The sequence below is a fragment of the Podospora pseudoanserina genome, chromosome 2 (assembly GCF_035222485.1).
Source record: "Podospora pseudoanserina strain CBS 124.78 chromosome 2, whole genome shotgun sequence".
Classification (NCBI taxonomy): Eukaryota; Fungi; Ascomycota; class Sordariomycetes; order Sordariales; family Podosporaceae; genus Podospora; species Podospora pseudoanserina.
The window spans coordinates 2190887-2212576 of NC_085921.1; the positions used below are offsets into that span (position 1 = coordinate 2190887).

Here is a 21690-nt window from a genome sequence, read left to right on the forward strand (position 1 = left end):
CGTTTTGCATGTTTGACTTCCAGGTTTCAGTTCAGGCAGGAGGAATTGGATGACCCTTCCAACAAACAGAAGAAGGAGGGACCATGGGCGAGTAATGTGTGGCTGGTGGGAGAGCTTCAAAGGGTCAAGGAGAACAGACACCACATAAAACATGCCACAAATCTCTTCAATTAAGAAGCTGAGAGACTGAGAGAGAGAGAGAGAGAGAGAGAGAGAGAGAGAGAGAGAGAGAGAGAGAGAGAGAGAGAGAGAGAGAGAGGGAGGGAGGGAGAGAGTCAGAGTCAGAGAGAAACAAAAAGTCTATACCGTGGGGTAAAAAATAGAACAGAATATGCAACCATGGTATTCCTTGTCCACATCCGGCCCGTGACGCCATGCAAATGCAAATCAAAATAAATCGGAGTCAAGTATAACCCAAGAGGCCTGGTGAGGGACACAGGGTAGATACTGGTCCCCGTTCCAAATATTATCATGCCGATGCCGCCCCCCGACCTAATTCCCCCGAATGTCGTCGTCCTCCTCGCCATAGAGCAAAACATACTTTAGAATGTCCGATAGTGAAATGATGCCCTTGAGACGGTTATCGTCATCCACCACAATCAACCGATGCACCCGTGACTTCCGAATGGTGTCAAAGATGGCATCCAGCCGGTCATCCTCATTGCACGTGTAGATGCCACCGAATTCTTCGGCCCGTCTGGACAGCGCCTCGCCCACCGTGGCGCTCAGCTCGTCGTAGGCGCCACCCTTGATGCAGGGTATCACATCGACCGCCTCAAACAGGTTCAGAACCCTGTTGTCCTTGTCGATGATGGGCACCGCCGAGATGTTGTACTTGACCATGAGGTGAATAACGTCGAGAACCGAACTGCCCATGGTGGCCGTCGCCAGGTCCTTGTAGGTGCCCAGCCCAAGCTCTCGGACGGGCTTTTTCAGCAACATGGTGTACTGTTCGTTGTTGACGGCGATGAACTTGAGGATGCGGTACTGCGTGATGACGCTGACAACCATCTCCCTTCCCGTCTCGTCGTCCCGATCTACCAATGGGATCCTCCTGGCTCTCGTTTTGAGCATGCGCCGACATGCCTCATACAAGGGGCGCATAGGATGGACCGACACCGTTTCGAGCGGCAGCACGCCAATCGCCCTTTCAATGTCTGCCGCCTTCATTTTAGCCCCCGTCTCTCCTAGAAAACCTCCTTTGCGGCGGCCACCTACCTCGAAGACTGCTCAGGCGGAACTGATCGATGTGCGCAATCTCGTCAGGGAACTGGCAGTAGTACTGAATGACATTGATAAAGTCGGTGCTCGTCAGCAGGCCGGCAAAGGCTGAGTTCTGCGAATCCCAGAGCGGCGCTGACACGATGCCTGCATGTTCAACCCGGAGTCAGTACGTCATGGGGTAGCAGAGGGCGTCAAGGAGGGGTCCGCGAACCGTTTTGTATGAGAATGTTCAAGCTCTTCTTGATGAGCAGGTTGTTATCGAGCACAACCAAACGGAAGGACAGAGGCAAGACATCGTAACTCGTCCGGACCTTGAGGAACTCGCGCACCCCTCTCTGTTTGTCCAAAACCACGCGTTAGCTTCCATGTCGAGGCCATCAGGGTCTGCTGCAGCCCATGGCCGGAACCCCGCATCAGCAGCAGTTGCATTGCGAGGTCGGGAGCGCAGGGAGACAGCGGGGTTCGTTCCCAGCCAGGCGGGTTGGGAGCGTGGCCATTCGGAACGTGGGGAGGATGGGTCGATGTATGTTTGAACATGTGTGCCAGGCAGGCCGGGCTGTCTATGTATGTATATACATGTATATCATGTGTGTATCATGTGTGTGTCTGGGTGCGCGTGGATGGGAAGGGCGCGGGGTTGACAGGCTGGGCAAGGGGGAAGGGGGGCACGATGGGTGTTAGATAGATAAATGCTCACCAGACCCTGCATCTGCTCCTTGTCCAGCGGACCTGAGGCTCTATTATCCGACATTGTGCGACTGATGGGCTTTGGACGCAAGTAGGAGGACGGGGCCGCGACAAAGGGGAGCTCGTGACCATGTCGCAGCGGCAGCGGGCCACTGGAATTGGTTCCAGCCGCAGAGGTTGTGGTGGGAGAGGAGGCAACAGGAGCACTGCCCTCGGTGGCAGGTCCAGGATGTGCCTTTTCGGCGGGCGTACGAGTGTCGTCTTCCATTATCGTGATGGTGGAACGTGGCCGCACATAGGGAGGGACTCTGCTGTTCCGCGGCCGGTGCGCTTCGCCAGGCGCAAAAAAAGGAAACTTGTCTCTGGGGTCCAAGTTCCGGACAGAGCAAGCCTCCTTTGCGGTGGAAAGTGTTGCTGTGTTGCCGCCCAGCGGGACCGAGGACCGGAGGTAGTCGAGAAGGGGCAGACCAGGAGGGAGGGAGAAAGAGAGAACAAAGGAAGCTGCAGCCACTCTCTGTCCAGATGCTCGCTAGGCCAGGAACAAGACCTCTCTTGTCTGGAAACTTGTGATACAACGGGGCGGGCACTTGGAGAGTTTTATCGGGCAACAGTTCCAGAGCTGCTTGGCTCTGCTTTGCCCGATAAGAAATAATAAGGTGCGACGCTATACCGCTGGATACCTGCGATTAGTGCATGTGGATGCCGATCCGTCCTGTGGCTTGGGGCTGTGGCTCCGGCACGCCATTTCGATATGTCATGGCTTGGTTCAAAGAGCCACAACCTCATGGCACTGCGCTGCTGATTACCAGAGTGAGATGTCATATTTTCATGTCTACACAGTGTTGTCAAGTGATCTAATTCCATGGTCTGGATGAAGCTCCTCTGGTTCAACCACTGACAGCTCCCTATCTCGAGATGCACAAAGTGGGGCACACCGAGGATTGTGATACAAAATCAAGCAGGTTATAAGTCGTCAAAAGCTATATGTGCTAGTTAATCCATCCGTCTTGGTCGATTTCAATACGCTGTCACAGAGTCCAAATGTGAAAATGTTCAAAATGTGATGGTGATGAGTCTCGGGATTAGAGGAACGGAACTTTTGCCCCGCCATTCCCAAGCATGACTTCATTGCCTGTGGCCTTCATCCTTCCCACCTTGGGCACAGCAACATATAGCCTTCTTGGAGGGTTGCGGTGCCCTACGGGATGAACCTTGGGGTATTTGCAGTTTTCATGGTGTATTCATCCCACAACAGCGTCCAAAATATTGGATTGTATTTTATGCGCGTAGAGTTTTCTGGATGGCCATCAAAGATCACCGCAGGATGCTCTGAAACAGGTATGCCGAAGCCGAAGATCGGGGCCGTTCAGAGATGCATACATAGATTGCAGGTGCTCCATGAATATGTGCCACAACCGCTGTAAATTGTGTCTTGTAATTGATGCTCCCTGAGCCATATGCCACTCTTGTGCTCCTAGAGTAGCAGCCTTTTATGTCCTACAATATCTGCTTGGCCATTGGCTAGACAGTCCAATTTTTGATATGGAGTCGATTTCATCTCTGGGGAAGCGAGCCGAACTCTCCACACTTGCCAAGTGGAACAAGGCCTGATAAGCCAATGTTCAGATGTTGACGTAGGAAATCCATCCCCAACGGTCGTCTCGGAGTGAGGCTGTCAGGAGAGGGCAGACATATTCGTCTGGAAGGGCGGGAGGCGGGAGGCGGGAGGCGGGGAGGTGGTGGTCGGTGAAGGTGGTGAGCCTGACGTGCCTGACCGGCAACACGTTGTCGTTCTTGAGCTGTCACAGCTTCCAGGGCTCTGTCGCCAACTCATGTTGGGTAAGTGGGTTGCCCGTTGCCGAGCTGCAGGGTACAAAGGTACAACATCAAGCAGCGCACAGGCCACAGCGACCCCAGAAGCTGTGTTGGACAAGGCAGCGTCGATTCGATGACACTGGAAGCAGAGCGCCTCCCATTGTGCGTGTGTGCATGTGCCGTGCGATTCCCTGGTGATCCAGGTCTCCCAAACAACAAACAACATCGGCCTCGGCAGCCCAACGCCTGCCAACTCAACCTGACCGCTAGGTACTGGCCGCCACTGTGAACCCCATCAAACTCCCTATTCGAGGGCCATGTTTCTTTGATATCTTTTCTCTTGTTGCACATCCCGCTCCCTTCCGCTGCAAGCCAGCGACAGCCGCCAACCGACCGAGCTTGCTTTTCAATACCTACACCACACCAGACAAACCCCGACATCATCTCACCCCGAGCCTTCGAACTCGGACCCCTTGGCGCTCTTCCATCAGCCGCCATGGGTGTCTGTAATTCTACTTGCTGTGGAGGTACGTCTTTTCTGTGTCCGGTATCCGATAGGGCCGTTGTGCTGATGCTAGATTCCGCAGGCAAATCCCGCGATGGGTTATACGAAAATGTCCTCGCCGACAACGAAAGAGAGGCCGTAGCCGACCTTCTTCAATACCTTGAAAACGTACGCTGCCACGGTTATTGGCCGTCTCCCCGTTGCTGACATGCTGATAGCGTGGAGAGACCGATTTCTTCTCCGGTGAACCTCTTCGAGCTCTGAGCACTCTCGTCTTCTCAGACAACATCGACCTGCAACGAAGCGCGAGTTTGACATTCGCCGAGATCACAGAACGAGGTGCGTGGGCAATGACCCGCATGTGCGGCCTACTTTCCGCCATGCTGTCCAAGCACGGGCGAGACCAGGCCGTCGCCATGTGCAAATCGCTAACATGTGATCTTCTACAGACGTACGAGCCGTCGACCGCGACACCCTCGGGCCTATTCTCTTCCTTCTGGAGAACTCGGACATCGAGGTACAACGAGCGGCTAGCGCCGCGCTGGGAAATCTTGCCGTCAACAGTAAGGACACCGCCGGCAACCTTTCGCGGAGCAACGCCATCGGATGCTAACACAAACGTGCAGCGGATAACAAGGTTCTGATTGTTCAGCTTGGTGGTCTCCAACCCCTTATCCGGCAAATGATGTCGCCAAACGTCGAGGTTCAGTGCAACGCCGTCGGGTGTATCACCAATTTGGCTACCCATGAGGATAACAAGGCCAAGATCGCACGGTCTGGTGCCCTTGGTCCATTGACACGCCTCGCCAAATCGAAGGATATGAGGGTACAGAGGAATGCCACCGGGGCTTTGCTCAATATGACACATTCCGGTATGTTGGTTGTCACGACTTCTGTGCTCGACAAATCGCGGCTAACAAGTTTTGTAGACGAAAACCGGCAACAACTAGTGAATGCTGGTGCCATCCCCGTCCTCGTCCAGCTTCTTTCCTCGGCCGACGTGGACGTCCAATATTATTGCACGACAGCCTTGAGCAATATTGCTGTCGATGCCGCCAACAGGCGGAAGTTGGCGCAGTCCGAGACCAGGCTTGTGCAGTCCTTGGTACACTTGATGGATTCATCATCGCCAAAGGTACAATGCCAAGCCGCCCTGGCACTTCGAAATCTCGCCTCGGACGAAAAGTACCAGCTCGAAATCGTCCGCACCAATGGTCTTGGGGCTCTCCTCCGTCTACTTCAGTCTTCTTACCTGCCTTTAATCTTGTCCGCAGTCGCATGCATACGCAATATCTCCATCCATCCTTCAAACGAGTCGCCAATTATCGAAGCCGGATTTCTCAAGCCACTGGTTGACCTCCTCGGTTCTACTGATAACGAGGAGATCCAGTGCCATGCGATCTCAACGCTTCGAAATCTTGCCGCCAGCTCTGACCGTAACAAGTCGCTCGTGCTCGAGGCGGGCGCCGTACAGAAGTGCAAGCAGCTTGTACTCGAGGTTCCAGTAACGGTTCAATCCGAGATGACGGCTGCTATCGCTGTTCTCGCCCTGAGTGACGAGCTCAAGACACATCTGCTGGAGCTTGGCGTCTTTGAGGTTTTGATTCCACTCACGAAGTCACCCAGCATTGAGGTTCAAGGAAACAGTGCTGCCGCCCTGGGCAACCTGTCATCCAAAGGTCAGTGGTGTTTTTTACAGTGTATTGTGTGTGTGCTAACCATTTCTAGTGGGCGATTATTCGATGTTCATCCAGAGCTGGACAGATCCTTGTGACGGCATTCACGGCTACCTCAGCAGGTTTCTCGCCAGCGGAGATGCCACCTTTCAGCACATCGCGATCTGGACGCTGCTTCAGCTTGTTGAATCCGAGGATAAGAAGCTTATTGGGCTCATCGGCAAGTCCACGGATATCATGGAAATGATGAAGCAAATTGCCAACCGACAGGTCGAGTCGGACAACGAGCTCGAAGACGACGATGAAGGCGAGGTTGTCAGCCTCGCTCAGCGCTGCTTGGAGTTGTTGGGTCAGGGTGCGTCGAAGAGTCATATTGAGGGTTGAGACCGGCACGGCTCTTCAATAGGAGGTTGAATCTTTGTTCTGCGCTTGTTGGCATTGTTTTATTGGTTCATTCTGGCTTAAAATATTCATTCGCATAGTACTCGGCGTGGAGTTGGCGGCGTCTGTATGAATTACCATACACGGAAAGGGAAGGAAGGAAGTATGGAGGAAAGGGGGGGGGGTTCGGAAGACCTTGTATCTTGAACCTGAACCGGTCGAGCATATGGAAGGGGTCGTGGCGGTGGTCGGGTTATGGAACAGGACAAAAAGAAGGGAAGCCAGGACATGGAGCACTTACTACATGTTTTTTTCTCCTCTTTTTCAAAAGACCGCCGGGGCTTCTTTTGGGACCTCTTTTTTTCCTTTGTACTACTACACATTACCACTATGACACACACACAGAGAGAAAGAGTTTTTGTGTTTTTTTCTTCGGGCTTTGACAGTGTTTTTGGCCTCTTTGGGGCGTCTTTTTCACTATGTTTTATACACGGGTTATGATGGTTGTTGTTGGGTGGGGGGGCGGCGATGGTTTGTTGCTATTTATTTTGATCCATACCACCTTTTATTATTGTGAATTCCAACTTCTATTCCGGCAGCATTAATACTATGTCTTGATTGTTGTTTTGACCTCTGTTCATTGTGGGATTGATGACATGAATATTGCAGAGACAATAAGTAGGTTCTTGGCAGATAGTTCATGTAAACAGTAGAGAAGGTGAGTAGTTTTTTTTTGGGGGTGGAATTAATAGCAAAAATACATTCATCATTCCAAGTCCCTTGCCGCCAAAACCTCCTCTCTAGTAGGCGGCTCAGTCTTTTTCATTGGGTTCCTGACCCACTCGAAATTGGCAAAAGGGCCTCTTGTGAAGGAGGGTTCCATTGAGGCGATGACCTTGCCTCTTATGAGGCCTAGGGGGACGGGGCCGAAGATGCGGGAGTCGTTTGAGGCTGGGAGGTTGTCGCCTACTAGGTAGACGTGGCCTTCTGGGACCTGTTGTTTGTGTTGGTAAGTTATACTCGACTAGGGTGATGTCGATATTGTGATTGAGAGGGCAGGTTTGTGGTATGTGTGACGGGGAAAAATTAAAATAAAAAAAAAGGGGGGGGGTTGGAGTTGGAGGGATTGGGGCTTACTTGTAACATGAGAGCGTCGTCTGCTGCTGGGCCGGGGGTGCCGATGAGGACGTAGTCGCCTGGGAGGCCGATGACGCGCTTTACGCCGATGGCGGATGGGCGGTCGGGGAGGGTGAAGGTTACTATGTCGCCTACGGAGAGGTTGCGGCCGAGGCGGGAGAGGCGGGAGGTGAGGTGCCAGGTTCCTGTAATGGGGTAGGTGGCTAGCATTGAGGGGCCTTGGGCTGGGGCGAGGGAGAGGAGGTTGTTCCAGATTAGGTGGGCGAGGGCAAGGAGTTTGAGGTAGGAGAGGAGGAGGCGGAGGGGGTGGAGGGGGGGGAAGGGGGGGGTTGGTTCGTTTTGTGATTGTTGGTTTTGATCATGGTGATTGTTTTGCTGGCGGTGTTGATGTTGGGGTTGGGTATTTTCGGGACTTGTAGTGGCGGTGCTGTAAGACTTTTGGGGTGGTGAGAGGTTGGTCTGTGCTGGTGAGGTGGGTGAGGGTCTGAATGGGTGTGGTTGTGTGAGTGAGAGCCGGGTGAGTGGTCTGTGAGGTGAGAGGTTGTGTGGCCGGGTAATGGCTCGTAACCGGTAGAGACTCGACATTAGTTGTTGATCGTTTGAAACTCCTTCAATCTCTGAACTTTGACTGACAACAAGTGCGATATCGTCCTCTTCTCACACCGGGGTTAGGGACCATAAGTGAAGCCGTCTAATTGGAAGTTGAGCATTCATGAACGAAGAGGTTATGCCAAGCCCCCCCATGTTGCTAGCCGTGGTAGCTGCAGGTGAGAGCTCCAATGCAGCTTCATGATTGGCTAATATTCTCCGATGGGAAACCAGTAACGGCGCAAATGTTGAACCTTATCCTTGGGCTTTTCAACTTTTCCAACCTCAACCTCAAACAGCCGACAAAATGAAGGGCTCACCGTGTGTTTTCAGCTCGGCCGCAGCCATCCGAAGCGTATTCCTCAACAATGCAGCCCCCATCGCCGGCCCCGCGCACCTTCAGCGACTTTTGTTGCCCTCATTAGCAACACCATCGCGGCAACGTTCCTTTTTCGGGCGAGCAAGCCCAGAAACCGAGAGATTCCCAGTTGGAACATTTCGAAGATCTCCCGCCCTGGACAGAAGAGAGCCAAAAGCCACCGATGGCAGGATTCTAAACTACAACATCAGAGGCAATATGGTCGTCATCCGCACCAAAGATGGCACCCTCAGCGAACCCCAAGACAAGATCGAAGTCTTGCGGAATCTAGACTTGAACAAGAGCGCGCTCGAACAGATTGCAGAACCGCATTCTGGCCGCCCGTTCCCTATTTGCAGGATTATTCTTCAAGGGGACGAGCAAAAGAAGGCGTATACACAGATGAAGGCGGAGAAGAAGAAGCTGCAGAATGGGGTCAAGATTGTCACAAAGGAGGTTGAGATGAACTGGGCGATGGCGCCGCATGACTTGGCCACGAAGATTAGGAGGCTGAAGGGGTTCTTGGAGAAGGGGTATAGGGTTGAGGTTACGATGATGCATCCCAAGAAGAAGAGCAAGAGGAAGGCGAATGATGAGGAGGCGAAGCAGGTTTTTGGTGAGGTGATTAAAGTGCTGGAGGAGGTGCCTGGGACGACAGAATACAAGTCGAGACAGGGGCAGGTTGGAAAGACGCAGTTGTTGTTTTTGCAGGGGAAGATTCCCAAGGCTCAACCTGCCGCTGCTGGGATGGAGAGCTCGCCAGAGACGGCTGATGAGAGTGCTGGGGAAGAAAAGGAGGCTGAAAGTCAGGAAAGGTCGGATACTGCTGGAAGCTAAATCATAGCGGTCGACAGTATGTATACTTTTGGGACAAATGTACAATAGTAGATATGTAAAAACATTTAATGAGGCCATGACCACTCACTTATGATCAAGACAAAGGCCGGATGCATTCAGGCACCATAAAGACGGGAGGGAACGGGCATTTAAGCTCTGAGCTAAGAGAGCAGGGGTTCTGGCTGTTGATTGGAGAGATAACCCGCAGAATGCGGGGCGCGGGGTGCTTTGCCAGGCTCATGTCAATCGCGCAGCCATTTTCCATCGCCTGTGACTCAATCTCACAGGACACAAATTTGTGGTTGACGAAAGCTTAAGGGTGACTGCAATTTGCGCCCAAAACCCAGAGACACAAAAATCAAAGACAGATTCTATCCCTAAAGCCCAATTAAAATTCAGGGTTTTCTCATCTACCGAACAGAGAACTCGCACGACGTCAGACCCGGCTTCTTCAACTTTTTTACATCGCGGCGCAACCCGCCCCCACCATCGTCAAGTCCCCCGCTTGCATTCATTCACCACACAACCAAAACCACCCACACGCAAAATGGCCACCGAGAGCAACGGGGCTCCAGCTGGGGCTCCGGCCCCCCAGGACCCAAAGACATCGTCTGCCTCAGCACCCGCCAAAACCCCGGCTGCTGCCCCCGCCGCGGCCGCCAACCCAGAGAAGCTTACCCCAGCGCAACTAAAGGCCAAGGCGAAGGCTGAGAAGGCCGCCAGACGGGCAAAGGTCATTGAGACCAAGGCGGCGGTAGCGGCGGCAACTCCGGCAAAGGAGGCAGGGAAAGGCAAGGGCAAGCAGGACGGGCAACCACCACAGAGCAAGCAACACCGGGGTTCCATGAGCGGGCGGCGACCGTCCATTGGGGGCCCTCTGATCGAGAAGGAGAAAGACGCTAGGAGCGGAATTCCCGAGTGCTTCAGCCATGTTCCCATGGCGAAGCGGGTGCAGTTGTCGCAGGCGCACAAGGACGTGGACCCCGCTGTGTTGGTGGCGGGACAGCAGATGGCTGCTTTTGCTATCAAGGATAGTATCTCTCGTCTTGAGGCGACGTTGTTGGCGTTCAAGAAGGTTTGTCTTTCATGGATAATTTGCTGCTGGAGCCAGCTTGCTGACCGAGATGACAGGTGATTGAATCCTACGAGACTCCCAAGGGGAACTCGTTATCTCGCCATCTTGTGCCGCATGTCCTCAACCCACAAATCGAGTATCTTACCGAGTGCAGACCGATGTGTTTTGCTATGGGCAATGCCATCAGACTGCTCAAGACCAAGATCAACAGTTTTGATATCAACGACCCCGAGGACGAGACAAAGGAGGAGCTTTTGGAGTGGATCGACACCATGATCAACGAGCGCATCAAGCTGGCCGAGTACTTGATCGCGAGGAATGCTGCCGGGTTGATTGAGGAGGGGGAGAAGGTTCTCACGTATGGCCGGCACAGGCTGGTCGAGAAGACGCTGTTGAAGGCCAAGGAGATTGGGAAAACGTTTGATGTTACCATCATTGACGACCCGTATGAGCGTGGAGGCCAGACGTTGGCCAAGACTCTTCGTCAGGCGGGGATCAACGTGCTCTACTCGCCAAATCTGGGCGGGTTACGGCCAAAGGTTGCGGGAGCTACGAACGTCATTCTCGGCGGAGAGGCCATCTTTGCTAACGGGTCGCTTAATGCTGCCTCTGGCACAGCGGATGTTGCTATGGCGGGTCAGAATGCCGGCGCCAAGGTTACGGTGCTCTGCGAGACGATCAACTTTGAGAGAGAGCGTGTGTCGGTGGACGCGCTCACTTACAATGAGATCGATCCCGAAAGGAACACCGCCGAGTGTTTCCGGCTGCTATATGACAACACCCAAGATAAGTATATCAGCGGTGTTGTAACAGAGTTTGAGAGCGGGGGTGGTAATTCTCCAGCCCAGGCTATCCTGGCGCTCTTGCGGATGCGGGAAGATCCCCAGATTGCTTAGTTGGCACTACCTGGAGGGCAAACTGGAGGACAGGCGCAAGGGAATCTGGCGGCGGACGAAAAGCATTGACGATAGTGTAGCCTGGTGCATTTGTTCGAGGGTTTGAATGCTGTAGCTTGGGAATAGATGGAAACCACTCATGCGTGGAAGAGTGAATGATATCCAGAGTGGGAACTGAACCAATTTATACGCTGAGCTCACCTCCTAGCTCCCAATTCGTTTCCGCCTCGTTTGTGAACCATTCAAGGTGAAAATGTACTTGTTTTGTTCGCCGTTCCTGCCTCTATCATACTGCCTGTCTGTTCAAACTCCCATCACCCCCTCCTATCCTTCCTTTTTAAGCCTGGATAACCGAAGGGCTGGCAGCAGCAGCCGCAGCCTCCCTCTCTGCCCTCCTCGCTCTCTTCTCCAGAATGGCGTTCTTGCGCTCTTCCAGGAGCTGTGTCTGTCTCTGATCCACACCCTCCAGCCAGTATCCAAAGCTCGCACCGACGGCGCCGAAGACGGGGTAGGCCCAGAGCGTCTTTCTGTGGAAAAATGGGCGCATCTCGATGCCGAGCTGCCAGAAGCGCGTCGCCAGGCCTGGAGGAGAAATCTCATGTTAGTTTGTTGTTGCGTATAGCTGAGAAATTGGGAGCTTGGGATCGGGCCATACCGAAGCCGGTCCAGAAGACGAGTCTAGAGACCATTTTTGGTTGATTTGTGTCGGAGTAATGGTGGGTGAGGAGGTGTGTGAAGGTGAGTGGCTCCCGGCCCACGACGCTGGTATTCTTGGAGGAGGATGGGATGTGTTGCTGGGTAGCTTGCCCTCAAACCTGAAGCTTTTCCAATTGACTCTGGCTGCTGCTGCGCACACCCACTGCGGGATCACGACTGACGTTGCTTGCTGCTTGCCAGGTGCCAGCTCGGTCCCACCTGGCAAGCACTGCAAGGCTGGAAGTGGCTCGTGCTCTCATGGCTTGTGGAATCCCTGTCGTTGCATTCTTTCCCTTGCATTCAACCCATGCCAACGCCAAGATCTCAGGCGCCCCACTAGAATCTTTCTGGCGTGTGTTGAAGGTTCCCCCGTCACTCGCAGCAATTGGACGCGACTGGATTTCTTGAACGTCGAAATCGTTGCATTTGTCAAAAGTTTGTTTGTTGTACAACTAACTGCCTTGTGCTATTGCGTCTATTTTACTTGTTCATGTGCTCCAGCCAACTCTCGAAAAGCGACTTCTTTTTTCCATCCGACTTTGGAAATGCCCTGAGCAAAAATCTCGGTGCCCATTCAACCGACTGGGTGAACGGTGTCCCCTTCCTTCCTCTCTGTGCTGCGACAACGAAACAGAAACCGAGCGCGCGTTAAACGATAATCAAACCTACATCGCAATCATGGCGACCGCATCAATGGCCGATGCGCCAGCTCCCACCCCCCCTCCAGCGTCCGCGCCGCCAGTCGTGAGGAAGTTCAAAGCCTCCGATCTCCCCTTGTCACAAGTCAAGCGAGCCACCATCGACAGCCTAGCCCACAGCTTCAAGAAGAAGGGTGGTTATGATGCCGTGCGCAAGGAAGTATGGCAAGAATTCGAAGTACGTACTATCCCTCACAACCTCTCTCACCACCCCTGGGGTGCTCTCCGACTAACCCAACCTCACAGGGTCAAGAAGCCGAGATCACCAAAGAAATACTTGAAGTCGCTGAACGAGAAATCGAAAAGAACCCCGCCCAGCTACTAACCCTCGAGCGAACCAAAGCCGCCGCTCTTATCGATGGCGCGCTCGATCGATCGGGCGTTTATCAGAGAGCCGAGGAGATGATCAGCAAGCTGATCAATCGGGGCGCTATTGAAGCCCAACTTCGCGAGCTCCGCCGTGCTGAGATAGGAGATGAGGAGGCGGAGAAGGAACGGCTCTTGGGCGCAAAGACTGACGAGGAGTATGCCGCCGAGACAGCCGCGCGCCGTGCGCATAATGAGCGTGTCCGGATGGAGCTTCAGGCGATAGAGGAGAACAAGAGGAAGTTGGAGAGGGCGATCAAGGAGAAGGAGGATGCCAAGCGGAGAGAGGAGGAGAGGGCTACCAGGGAGGCGAGGAGGAAGAAGGAGAAGGAGGAGGATGAGCGGAGGGAAAAGGAGAGGAGGGAAAGGAGGGAGCAGCGAGAGAGGGAGAGGGAGGAGGAGAGGGAACAGAGACGGAAAGAGCGCGAGAGGGAAAGAGAAAGAGAAAGAGAGGAAAGGGATAAGGACCGGGGGCGTGATGACAGTCGGGATAGGGACCGACGACGGGATCGGATCCAGGTTGGATATGACAGCTATCGAGGGTCGGGTGATCGGTCCAACCGGGACCGTGACAGGAGTCGGAACCGTGATCGATCCCGTGACAGGGGGAGGGATAGGGATCGAGACAGAGATCGTGATCGAGACCGGTCTAGGAAGCGTTCTGCTGAGAGGAAAACCGAAGAGGTGAAGAAGCCGCTTACGAAGGAGGAGCAAGAGCGCCTGGAGCAGGAGGCTCTTGCGGATCTTCTCAGGGAAAGCAAGCGTGTTGCGCCGAAGCAGCCCGAGTTGGAGATCGACCCTGTACTGGTCCCACCGCCTAGAAAGTCAAAGCCGGTTTCGGCCATCGATCCCATTCGGAGAGATTCGCCAAAGGTTGCCGCCGAGGCTAAAAAGCCAGAAGAGACGGTTGTGAAGGAAGCGGTGGAGACCAAGGCGGCTCCTGCCGTCAAGGAGTCAACAGATGCTAAACCTGCCGAGCCGAGAACCGAAAAGGAGCATCGGAGGAGTAGGAGTCCTTCGAGACCCGCTCGTAGGGAACGAAGCAGGGAGCGGGACGATGACCGTCGACGACCTCGGACCCGGTCACCGCGACCAAGGCATGACGACCGTAGTCGTTCCAGGAGAAGGAGTCGGTCTAGAGTGCGAGATAGGAGAGATGACAGGAGGGACAGAAGTCGTTCACGCAGAAGGGATGATAGGAGGGATGATCGCCGTGACGACCGGCGTGATGACAGGAGAGACGACCGAAAGGTCGAGGAGACCCCCACCAAGCGAAAGGACGAGGCGGCCATTCCAAAAGAAACACCGGCCAAATCAGAAGCCCGCGAGCGCAGCCGCTCCCGGCCTCGGACAGCCAGAACAGACGACAGGCGGGACCGCAGCCGTTCCCGCCACCGAGATCGCGACAGAACCCGCTCTCCCCGCTCTAGACCCGACCGCCGCGATCGTTCTCGCTCTCGCTTACGTTTCAACCGTCGTGACAGAACCCGTTCCCGTTCTCGTGATCGCCGGGATAGAGACCGCGACAGAGACAGAGATAGACGAGACAGATCGCGCTCTCGCAACCGCAGCCGAGAGCACGAAAAGAAGGATGCTGCCACCGATAAAGACGAAAAAGACAGCAGCAAACTCCACCCCCGAGACCGGTCCCGCTCCCCGGCTTCCATGGTCGCCCGCCCGCCCTCCCGCCTCAACCAGACGGAAAAGGAGGCTTGGAAACAAGCCGAGGTCAAGAAGAGGGAGCAGGAAGCTAAGGCCTATCTTGCGGCGCAGAAGGAGGCGAGGGAGAAGGGGCTGGAGGAGGGGAAGAGGACGGGGGAGAGGAGTCCGGAGGTTGTGAAGAGGCGGGTGGAGAATAGCGATCGGTATCAACCCGGGGAGAGGGATCGGGAGAGAGATCGGGATAGGGATAGAGACAGAGACAGGAGGGACAGAGATAGAGAGAGGGACAGGATGGATTACAGGGGGGGGGATAGGTATGATGGTGATCGGGACAGGCTGAGGGATAGGGATCGTGACCGTGACCGGGACCGTGACAGGAGAAGAGATGATAGCAGGGGTGACAGGAGGAGGAGCAGGTCGCGGAATCGGAGCCGGCAGAGAGACCGGGACAGGGACAGAAGCAGGAACCGCGACAGAGACAGGGAGAGAGATCGGGATTTCAGACGGGATAGGGATAGGAGCAGAGACAGAAGTCGGGACAGAGACCGTGATCGCAGCCGACATCGCGAGAGGAGTCGTGATCGGGACAGGGATAGGGACAGGAGCCGGACTCGCAGGGATCGTGACAGGCGACGGAGCAGAAGCCGGGGTTAATGTCTGCCGGCGAAGCCGCAAGAACTAGTGGTGGGAAAACTGGTTCAGAAAACGAATGCTCGCGGTGATGATCTTTGGGGGAGGGCGAGGGATGAGTATAGGTCTGTTTATCTTTCTCTAGGCGGACGGATGGCGAATGGGAAGTGAGGGGGAGGGACTGGATAGAATACCGATATACCATGTAGAGTAATAGATGTTTTGTATGTACTTATATTTCTGAGGTGTGAAACTATGGACATAAATTGAAAGGAACCAAAATGATTCACAGCATCATATATGCCTTTGGCAGTGGGATAGAATATGTACAATGAAATCGTGTCAACGCAGTAACGTGAAAAAAACAACGTAAACGCTGATTCTGAAATGTCAAGGCTTGATCCCTTATCCAGCTCCCTGGCTCTTGTACACAAAACAAAAAAACATAAACATAAAAACATAAACACAAAAAAAAAAAAAAAAGAGCCCAGTTTACCCCAATTTTCATACATCATTACAGTATTCAAACCCCTCCCTATTCAAAAGAGAAAGAGAGAGAGAGAGAGAGAAAAACAAACCCAAAACCGAAAACAACCATCCCATTAATCTAATAAATCACTTATGCCCCCTGCCCAATCTCCTCCACCTCCTTCGACACCGGCCCCGTAGCCGGCCCCCCGCTCCCATAAAGGAACCCAGCCACCAGCACCACCACCGTCACAACAACCAACCCCATGATCAACGCCCTCTTCACAGCAGCAGGTAACCTCCCCGCTCCTTCTTGACTTCCTCCTCCCTCCCCCTGGCTGAGCGGCGAGTAACTCCCCGCCACCCTCTCCCACAAGCTCTTGGCGTACACCCAGACACCGACCGAGATGGCAACCGTCTGCTCCCACCCGAGGGAGTAATACGCCAACCCTGCCGTGGCGATGGCGTAACCCACAAACTGGATCGCCGTGATGTTTGTCTTCCAGATCATGACCGAGATGATGACCAGCAAAATGTTTTTGAGGATGCCCGTCAGGGTCATTACCAGCCCCGAGGTCTTTCCGATCTTTACGTGGTTGTTAGTATCTTTGTGCTGGACAGTTAAGGGGGGATATTGACTTACGAGGAAAACACTCGAAACATTCAACATAAACGCCACCATCGCATTCAGCACCAACAACCCCGCCCCCGCCCTCCCCACATCCCCAAAGTCAAACCTGTTCGCCTCGCTCCCAATAGCCACAATCACATTCATCACCGCGCAGACGGGAGCGTAGTAATACAAGCTCACCAGCGGGTCCATCTTCATGTCCTCCCCGCTCAGCAAAACCTGAATCATGATCAACCTCATAGCCTCAAACACGATCCCCCCAACCTGGAACAGGAAACCAGCCATGGAAAAGTTGATCTCGCCTAGGGAAGCGAGACCGACGCCGGCGACGATGAAGAGGATGTTGAGGAAGCGCTTGAGCGAGGGCTCCTCGACCCCCCAGGCCCAGGCCGTGAGCAGGACCGCGACGGGGGCGGCGGCTTTGAGCATCTGGATGAAGGCGACTGAGAGGTAGAGGTAGACCATGTTGGAGCAGACCAGGCTGGCCGAGTAGAGGAGGCCGATGGGGACGATGGCGCGGAGGTAGATGCGGCCGGTCATTTTGATGTTCTTGCGGCCGTCGAGGAGGTGGGTGGTGCGGGCTAGGATTTGGGTTGCTACAGTTGCGAAGACGAGGTGCCAACAGGTGAGGATCACGGCTGGATTTGGGGGGTTAATATTCATTCAGCGTGTCAGTGCGGGTTGTACGTACGATATTCTGCGAGTAGGTTAGCATCGTTCACAGTATAGGAAGAGATGTAGAACAGAAATACGTACTGAACCCCCTCCCATCAATCATCCACTTGTTGAACAGAATCGTCAAGTTGGAAAAGAAAATCCACGCTCTATCCCAGTATCAGTCCTCATGTTCCCTCACGACATGCGCCGCCTGCTATGACGTCTCTCTGGGGAATGCATACAAGATGTAAAAGATGGGGTGTAATCCTCCCCGCTGAACCGTCGTCGGGCGCGGCTTCTCGGCCTCTGCCGCCTGAGGCTCAGGGTGCAACTGCTGCCTCTCGACATCATCATCGTTGTTGGCCGCGGCCATCGAGTCCGGGGATCCGGGGGTGCTGTATGTCTATTCGGGCGGAATCGGTACCGGGCGCGCGCGCGGGCGCAAAAAAGAGATCGGCTTTCGGGTTCCGGGTAGTTGCTAAGGTTTAACCTTTTGCGCAGGGGAGCGAGAGACAACTTTTGCGATGCGAAGCGCGTTGAACGTAAGGGAGGGTGTAATACTCGTCTGGTCGGCGGCGGTGGTGATGGATAGTGGGGAAGAGGCAGCCAGAAAATAATTTAACGAGTGTTTTCCCAAATTGCTCTCTCCGCGTTGCGCGTTTGCTCTCCTATCGGCGGCAGAGCGGAAAAAGTAAAAAATACTCAACGACCCAGAGATCCCGCGAAAGAGGGAGAGAAGGCAAAAGAGGGAAGAAATGAGGTTGTCGTGTTCGCCAAAAGTGCAAAAGGACCAACAACAAAATAACTGGGGACAGGCACCAACCTACCCACGATGGGGACTTGGGGGGCTGCGACTGCGACTGGGCTGAGCCGCTCGCTCGCTAACAAAACCCACCCCTGCTTACGGTACAAAACCAGCAGACCCCAGGTGTCACCAGCACCAAATCCAACGGCCGGGGCGTTTTTTTCCCCTGCACACTCTCAAATCGGACCCTTTAATTCGTCAGCGCGGGCGGACGAATGGTGCAACCAATGTCGCATTGAGAAGTTGTAGAGAAATCTGGACTGCATGCAACCAGGGGGCACATGAAATAGGGGTCATGATAGCAGAAAAAGCTTAGGAGGCTTGTTATCCCTTCTCACCTGCACCCCTTCAGGTTCATCTGAATTTATCCCTTTCCCAGAGACATCTTTTTGCATTTATTATCACCGGTTCCGGGCATCTTTCTCTCGAAATTCCGCCCTTTTTCCCCTCCAAACATAGCATCATGGATAGCCCAGCGGGGTCCCCCTCCCTGAAAAAATGACACCCTGATAGGCGAGAAAAAGAAGCGGACTCTTAACATCCGCAGATCAGCGGGTCTATCCCAAGTCTTGATATCAACGACTTCTGCTTGCATTGAAGATGTTATCACTGAGAAACACCTGTCTAGGAGTCATCTCCTCTGACTCTCCCCACCTCGTCACACAAGAATACCAATCCCACAAAGTAATGTCAGCATCACTACCACCTCCCGTCTGTTGGTTCATGCCCTACAAAAAGTCCCTTTCAGAGGTTCTGGATAGGGGTTCGTCACAAATATAGAACAAAAGTAAAGGTAAGGTAGTAAAATACAATTTAAATAAGCAGACTAAGCTGTGATGGGAAATTTAAGATTATAAAAGCTAATGTAAGGTAATTTAGGCTTAGTACCGTTATACCTACGCCAAAAACTCACGATAAGCAGCCATGTTCAACTCGCAATCCGCTCATGTTTGGACACACGACCAAACGTTAAACCACCTACCTACCCCTCGGAAAATCCGACACCTTGGAAATACCGAGCCGACCCAAAACCAAGCAGAGCCCAGGTGTAAGGTATAATCTCCATGTGCTGTGCCAGGTGTAAGTAATCTCCATGTGCGGCGGTGTATGCAGCTCGTACAACTGTAGCATCTTGGAACCAGGCACACACACACACACACACACACAGATACACATCTTGATTTGCAACGTCGCACAACTCATAACATTTGTCTAATAATCATCTTCATCGCTGCCTCTCATTCATTTTAATAGTTGTTGAACTCGCTGATGAAGCAAAGCTAATAAGGACATATAACATCCTCCATCCATCTGTCCCATTTCCCCACCCACCGGCCAAAAATGTTGAAACGCTTCAGCGCTGTGTTGTTGTCCATTTATGTCCTGATCAGATCCAAGTTCAAGAATGATATAAAAAAAAGCAAAATACTTGTCTTGGCTCGTGTAATAAAAGCCCATGGTATATCCCCCAAAAAAACGCCCCAACACCATCGCTGTGTAGAAAGAAAAATGCAAAATACACCCAGTTATCCACCATGAACAATCAGTAGTCACTATCATTGCCGTCAGGTAACGGTATCGCCGCAGCTTCTGACAACGACGCATCACCCTCCGTTGATATCGCCGGCGTTTCCGGACCATAAACTTTCAAAAACGACATCGGCCCCTGGATTTCCCCTTCTGGACCATCAACCTTCAAAAACGATGACACCGGCCCTTGAACCCCCCCCTCTTGCATCTCATCACAACTCGCAAGCTCAGCAGTCATCAAAGTCTGCTCAGGATCAACACAGTCATAAAAGAGCATAAACACCCCGCCCTGCGCCAGCACCATTTCCTCATCCACCCTGGCGACATCCTCATCACTCAGTGACCACCACTGCTCCTCCTCCAGATCCTCCTCCAGAGTCCCACGAGTCACCGGTGTCGAGGGTGCATCCGCAGACATGTCCTTCTCCGATGCAAGCTTAGGCGGCTCATCCGTCGCTCCTCCCACTTCGGGTGCCGCCGCTGGCGGTGATGATGACTTGGGGTGTTTCCGAAAGCAGACATAGTGCCCATTCTCATGTCTACCATAGTGAGCAACCACCGCCCGTAGTGTGTATATCGGACCGGCAATCCGGGACGTCCTTTCTCCTCCCGCCACCATCGACGAGCGAGGGTCTGTAATCCACTCCTCCCGATCCGAACTCGGATCCCGACCCGTCAGGCCTGCCGCACTCCCAACACACCAAGGGCCCAGGTCAAGCTCCATCGGGAACCGAACATTTGCTCCGTTTTTGTATAACCGACCAGTACGTTCGTCAAACACCGACCTGTTGATGTGGAAAACCAAGCTTTGCGGTGGCCGAGCGATAGACGTTTGCTTAGTCTTGGTAGAACTCTTCCGCTGTGTCCGAGGGATGTTGCACTTCTTCAGCGTATCATCTTTGAAATCCTCCTCCTCCAACGCCTCCTCAATAATCTGGATTCTTTCCGCCAAACCAGGAATGTTGGCTCGCTCCGCGAGAGCCTGGAGACCACTGCGGGAGTTAAGCAAGGTGCACTTGGTACACTCGACGTCCTGGATCGCCTCAAGGCTGGTATAGGCATCCAGTCTCTCATAAAGATCATGCTCCATCCGCGTTCCAAGGTTGAGGGTCAAACAGTTGAAGGGAATCATGTCCAGGCCACTGCAGTAGCCGCATGAGACACATGCGACACGCTGGGCGATGAGGCCTTCCAGGGGGTTTCGAGTCACGCGGATATCTTGCCCATACTTGGACTGACTCTCCATGCTATGGTACCCGCTGTCATCGCTGTGTTGGCTCGAGTCCGAGTCGTCGCGCGACCAATCAAGCTCTAATGCCGGGGAATTCTGAGGATTCTTCAAGCTTTTTGCGACCTCCTTGCTGATCTGATCGAGAAGCTTGGAGTAGTATTCCTGGGCATCCTGTTGTTGCCAGGTATTCATCTTCTTCAAAACGGCCGGCGTGCCCAGCGTTCTCCCGTTGTTCGACAGGTTGTTAAGATCCAGAACCAGCTTATGAAGCTTGCTGATCGTGAAGCTGTCGGCTGAAGTCATGGCTGAAGAGACTGCTGAGAGATATCCTGGAAAGGGCCTCAAAGACGCGAGTCCCTGAAGGATGCTGTTCTGAAAGCAAGAGTTGTCCATGTTCAAAAGTCCCGGAGGCTGGTCTGGCGAGCTTTTACGTGCCACATTCAACGCTGCAGTGGACAGGGTAGTCAAGCTCTTGCGCCCCGCTTCAATGCCCGAGTTCAAAATTCCTGCCGCCGTCTCCAAGCCCAACATCTTCTTAAGAACATCGCTCTTAGCTTCATGAGTCGTAGGTCTATCGGCCGACGGGGGCCGCGGAAAAAGGGAGGGGTTGAGAAAGTCGTCCATGGCGTAAAGCAGCCTGGCCGGAGTGATAGCCACGAGTATTTTCCAGATAAGCTGTGACAAATCAGGGACCCTCCCTTGCCGTTTAGCAATCTGATAGATCCAGCTGACGAGGACGACGATGAGGGTTACGATAATGCCTATCGGGCCAACGGCGCGGTCTCTGAGCTGCCGCAAAGTAGAATGCTGTTGTGAATCGAGGCCAACGCGGGTTTCCACTTGGCCCAGTATGCGCCGGTACGCTTCGGTATTCATTGTCGGTGCGGTGTTGCTGTGTTTGTGATCTGCGAGCGAGTAGCTGGTGTCGGTGCTGGTGGCGGCGCTGCAGAGCGGACGGAAGCTGCGCAATCACGAAGCAGCAGCAGCAGCGGATGGAAGTGAGGGTTAACGAGCGAATATAATTACTTCCATGACCTCTTTTGAGTTTGTCGATGGCAATGTACTCCGTAACCTGTTGAGGTTGAAAAAGCTGTGGGCGTTCAAATGCAAAAGCCAGAAGTCACAAGAAGTCAGCAT

The 21690-nt window shown here is 53.6% G+C and overlaps 9 protein-coding genes across 9 annotated transcripts; 4 read left to right on the forward strand and 5 right to left on the reverse strand.

Moving 5' to 3' along the window:
- Positions 1 to 238: 238 nt before the first annotated feature.
- SNF4 (AMP-activated serine/threonine-protein kinase regulatory subunit) lies at positions 239 to 2715 on the reverse strand. The gene is made up of 4 exons (XM_062944215.1): positions 1922 to 2715; positions 1436 to 1559; positions 1219 to 1368; positions 239 to 1157 (listed from the first exon to the last, which is right to left on the reverse strand). Exons 1-4 carry the CDS (start codon positions 2177 to 2179, stop codon positions 493 to 495), a joined length of 1197 nt encoding a protein of 398 aa, XP_062803021.1. The 5' UTR covers positions 2180 to 2715; the 3' UTR covers positions 239 to 492.
- A 959-nt stretch (positions 2716 to 3674) lies between these two features.
- On the forward strand, positions 3675 to 6809 carry VAC8 (Vacuolar protein 8). The gene is given in 8 exon segments (XM_062944216.1): positions 3675 to 3876; positions 3891 to 4253; positions 4314 to 4399; positions 4450 to 4570; positions 4681 to 4794; positions 4858 to 5103; positions 5161 to 5910; positions 5960 to 6809. The coding sequence occupies 7 exon segments, from the start codon at positions 4223 to 4225 to the stop codon at positions 6289 to 6291; spliced, it is 1680 nt and encodes a 559-aa protein (XP_062803022.1). The 5' UTR covers positions 3675 to 3876; positions 3891 to 4222; the 3' UTR covers positions 6292 to 6809.
- A 176-nt stretch (positions 6810 to 6985) lies between these two features.
- QC764_0035940 (uncharacterized protein) lies at positions 6986 to 9251 on the reverse strand. Its single transcript, XM_062940242.1, has 2 exons — positions 7426 to 9251; positions 6986 to 7282 (listed from the first exon to the last, which is right to left on the reverse strand). The coding sequence occupies exons 1-2, from the start codon at positions 8008 to 8010 to the stop codon at positions 7055 to 7057; spliced, it is 813 nt and encodes a 270-aa protein (XP_062803023.1). The 5' UTR covers positions 8011 to 9251; the 3' UTR covers positions 6986 to 7054.
- Positions 7914 to 9349, forward strand: QC764_0035950 (uncharacterized protein; the record flags this gene model as incomplete). Its single annotated transcript, XM_062940243.1, has 2 exons — positions 7914 to 7927; positions 8248 to 9349. 2 exons carry the CDS (start codon positions 7914 to 7916, stop codon positions 9206 to 9208), a joined length of 975 nt encoding a protein of 324 aa, XP_062803024.1. The 3' UTR covers positions 9209 to 9349.
- Positions 9350 to 9426: 77 nt separating this feature from the next.
- Positions 9427 to 11179, forward strand: QC764_205140 (uncharacterized protein; the record flags this gene model as incomplete). Its single annotated transcript, XM_062944217.1, has 2 exons — positions 9427 to 10283; positions 10340 to 11179. Exons 1-2 carry the CDS (start codon positions 9756 to 9758, stop codon positions 11177 to 11179), a joined length of 1368 nt encoding a protein of 455 aa, XP_062803025.1. The 5' UTR covers positions 9427 to 9755.
- Positions 11180 to 11261: 82 nt separating this feature from the next.
- On the reverse strand, positions 11262 to 11868 carry QC764_205150 (uncharacterized protein; the record flags this gene model as incomplete). Its single annotated transcript, XM_062944218.1, has 2 exons — positions 11262 to 11761; positions 11835 to 11868. The coding sequence occupies 2 exons, from the start codon at positions 11866 to 11868 to the stop codon at positions 11517 to 11519; spliced, it is 279 nt and encodes a 92-aa protein (XP_062803026.1). The 3' UTR covers positions 11262 to 11516.
- Positions 11869 to 12553: 685 nt separating this feature from the next.
- On the forward strand, positions 12554 to 15808 carry QC764_205160 (uncharacterized protein; the record flags this gene model as incomplete). The annotated part of the gene is made up of 2 exons (XM_062944219.1): positions 12554 to 12751; positions 12820 to 15808. 2 exons carry the CDS (start codon positions 12554 to 12556, stop codon positions 15253 to 15255), a joined length of 2634 nt encoding a protein of 877 aa, XP_062803027.1. The 3' UTR covers positions 15256 to 15808.
- Positions 15809 to 15850: 42 nt separating this feature from the next.
- QC764_205170 (uncharacterized protein) lies at positions 15851 to 17726 on the reverse strand (the record flags this gene model as incomplete). The annotated part of the gene is made up of 5 exons (XM_062944220.1): positions 17230 to 17726; positions 17087 to 17154; positions 17022 to 17027; positions 16343 to 16968; positions 15851 to 16285 (listed from the first exon to the last, which is right to left on the reverse strand). Exons 1-5 carry the CDS (start codon positions 17358 to 17360, stop codon positions 15851 to 15853), a joined length of 1266 nt encoding a protein of 421 aa, XP_062803028.1. The 5' UTR covers positions 17361 to 17726.
- A 1609-nt stretch (positions 17727 to 19335) lies between these two features.
- Positions 19336 to 21429, reverse strand: UBP1 (ubiquitin-specific protease ubp1; the record flags this gene model as incomplete). Its single annotated transcript, XM_062944221.1, has 1 exon — positions 19336 to 21429. The coding sequence occupies one exon, from the start codon at positions 21427 to 21429 to the stop codon at positions 19336 to 19338; it is 2094 nt and encodes a 697-aa protein (XP_062803029.1).
- Between the last annotated feature and the right edge of the window lie 261 nt (positions 21430 to 21690).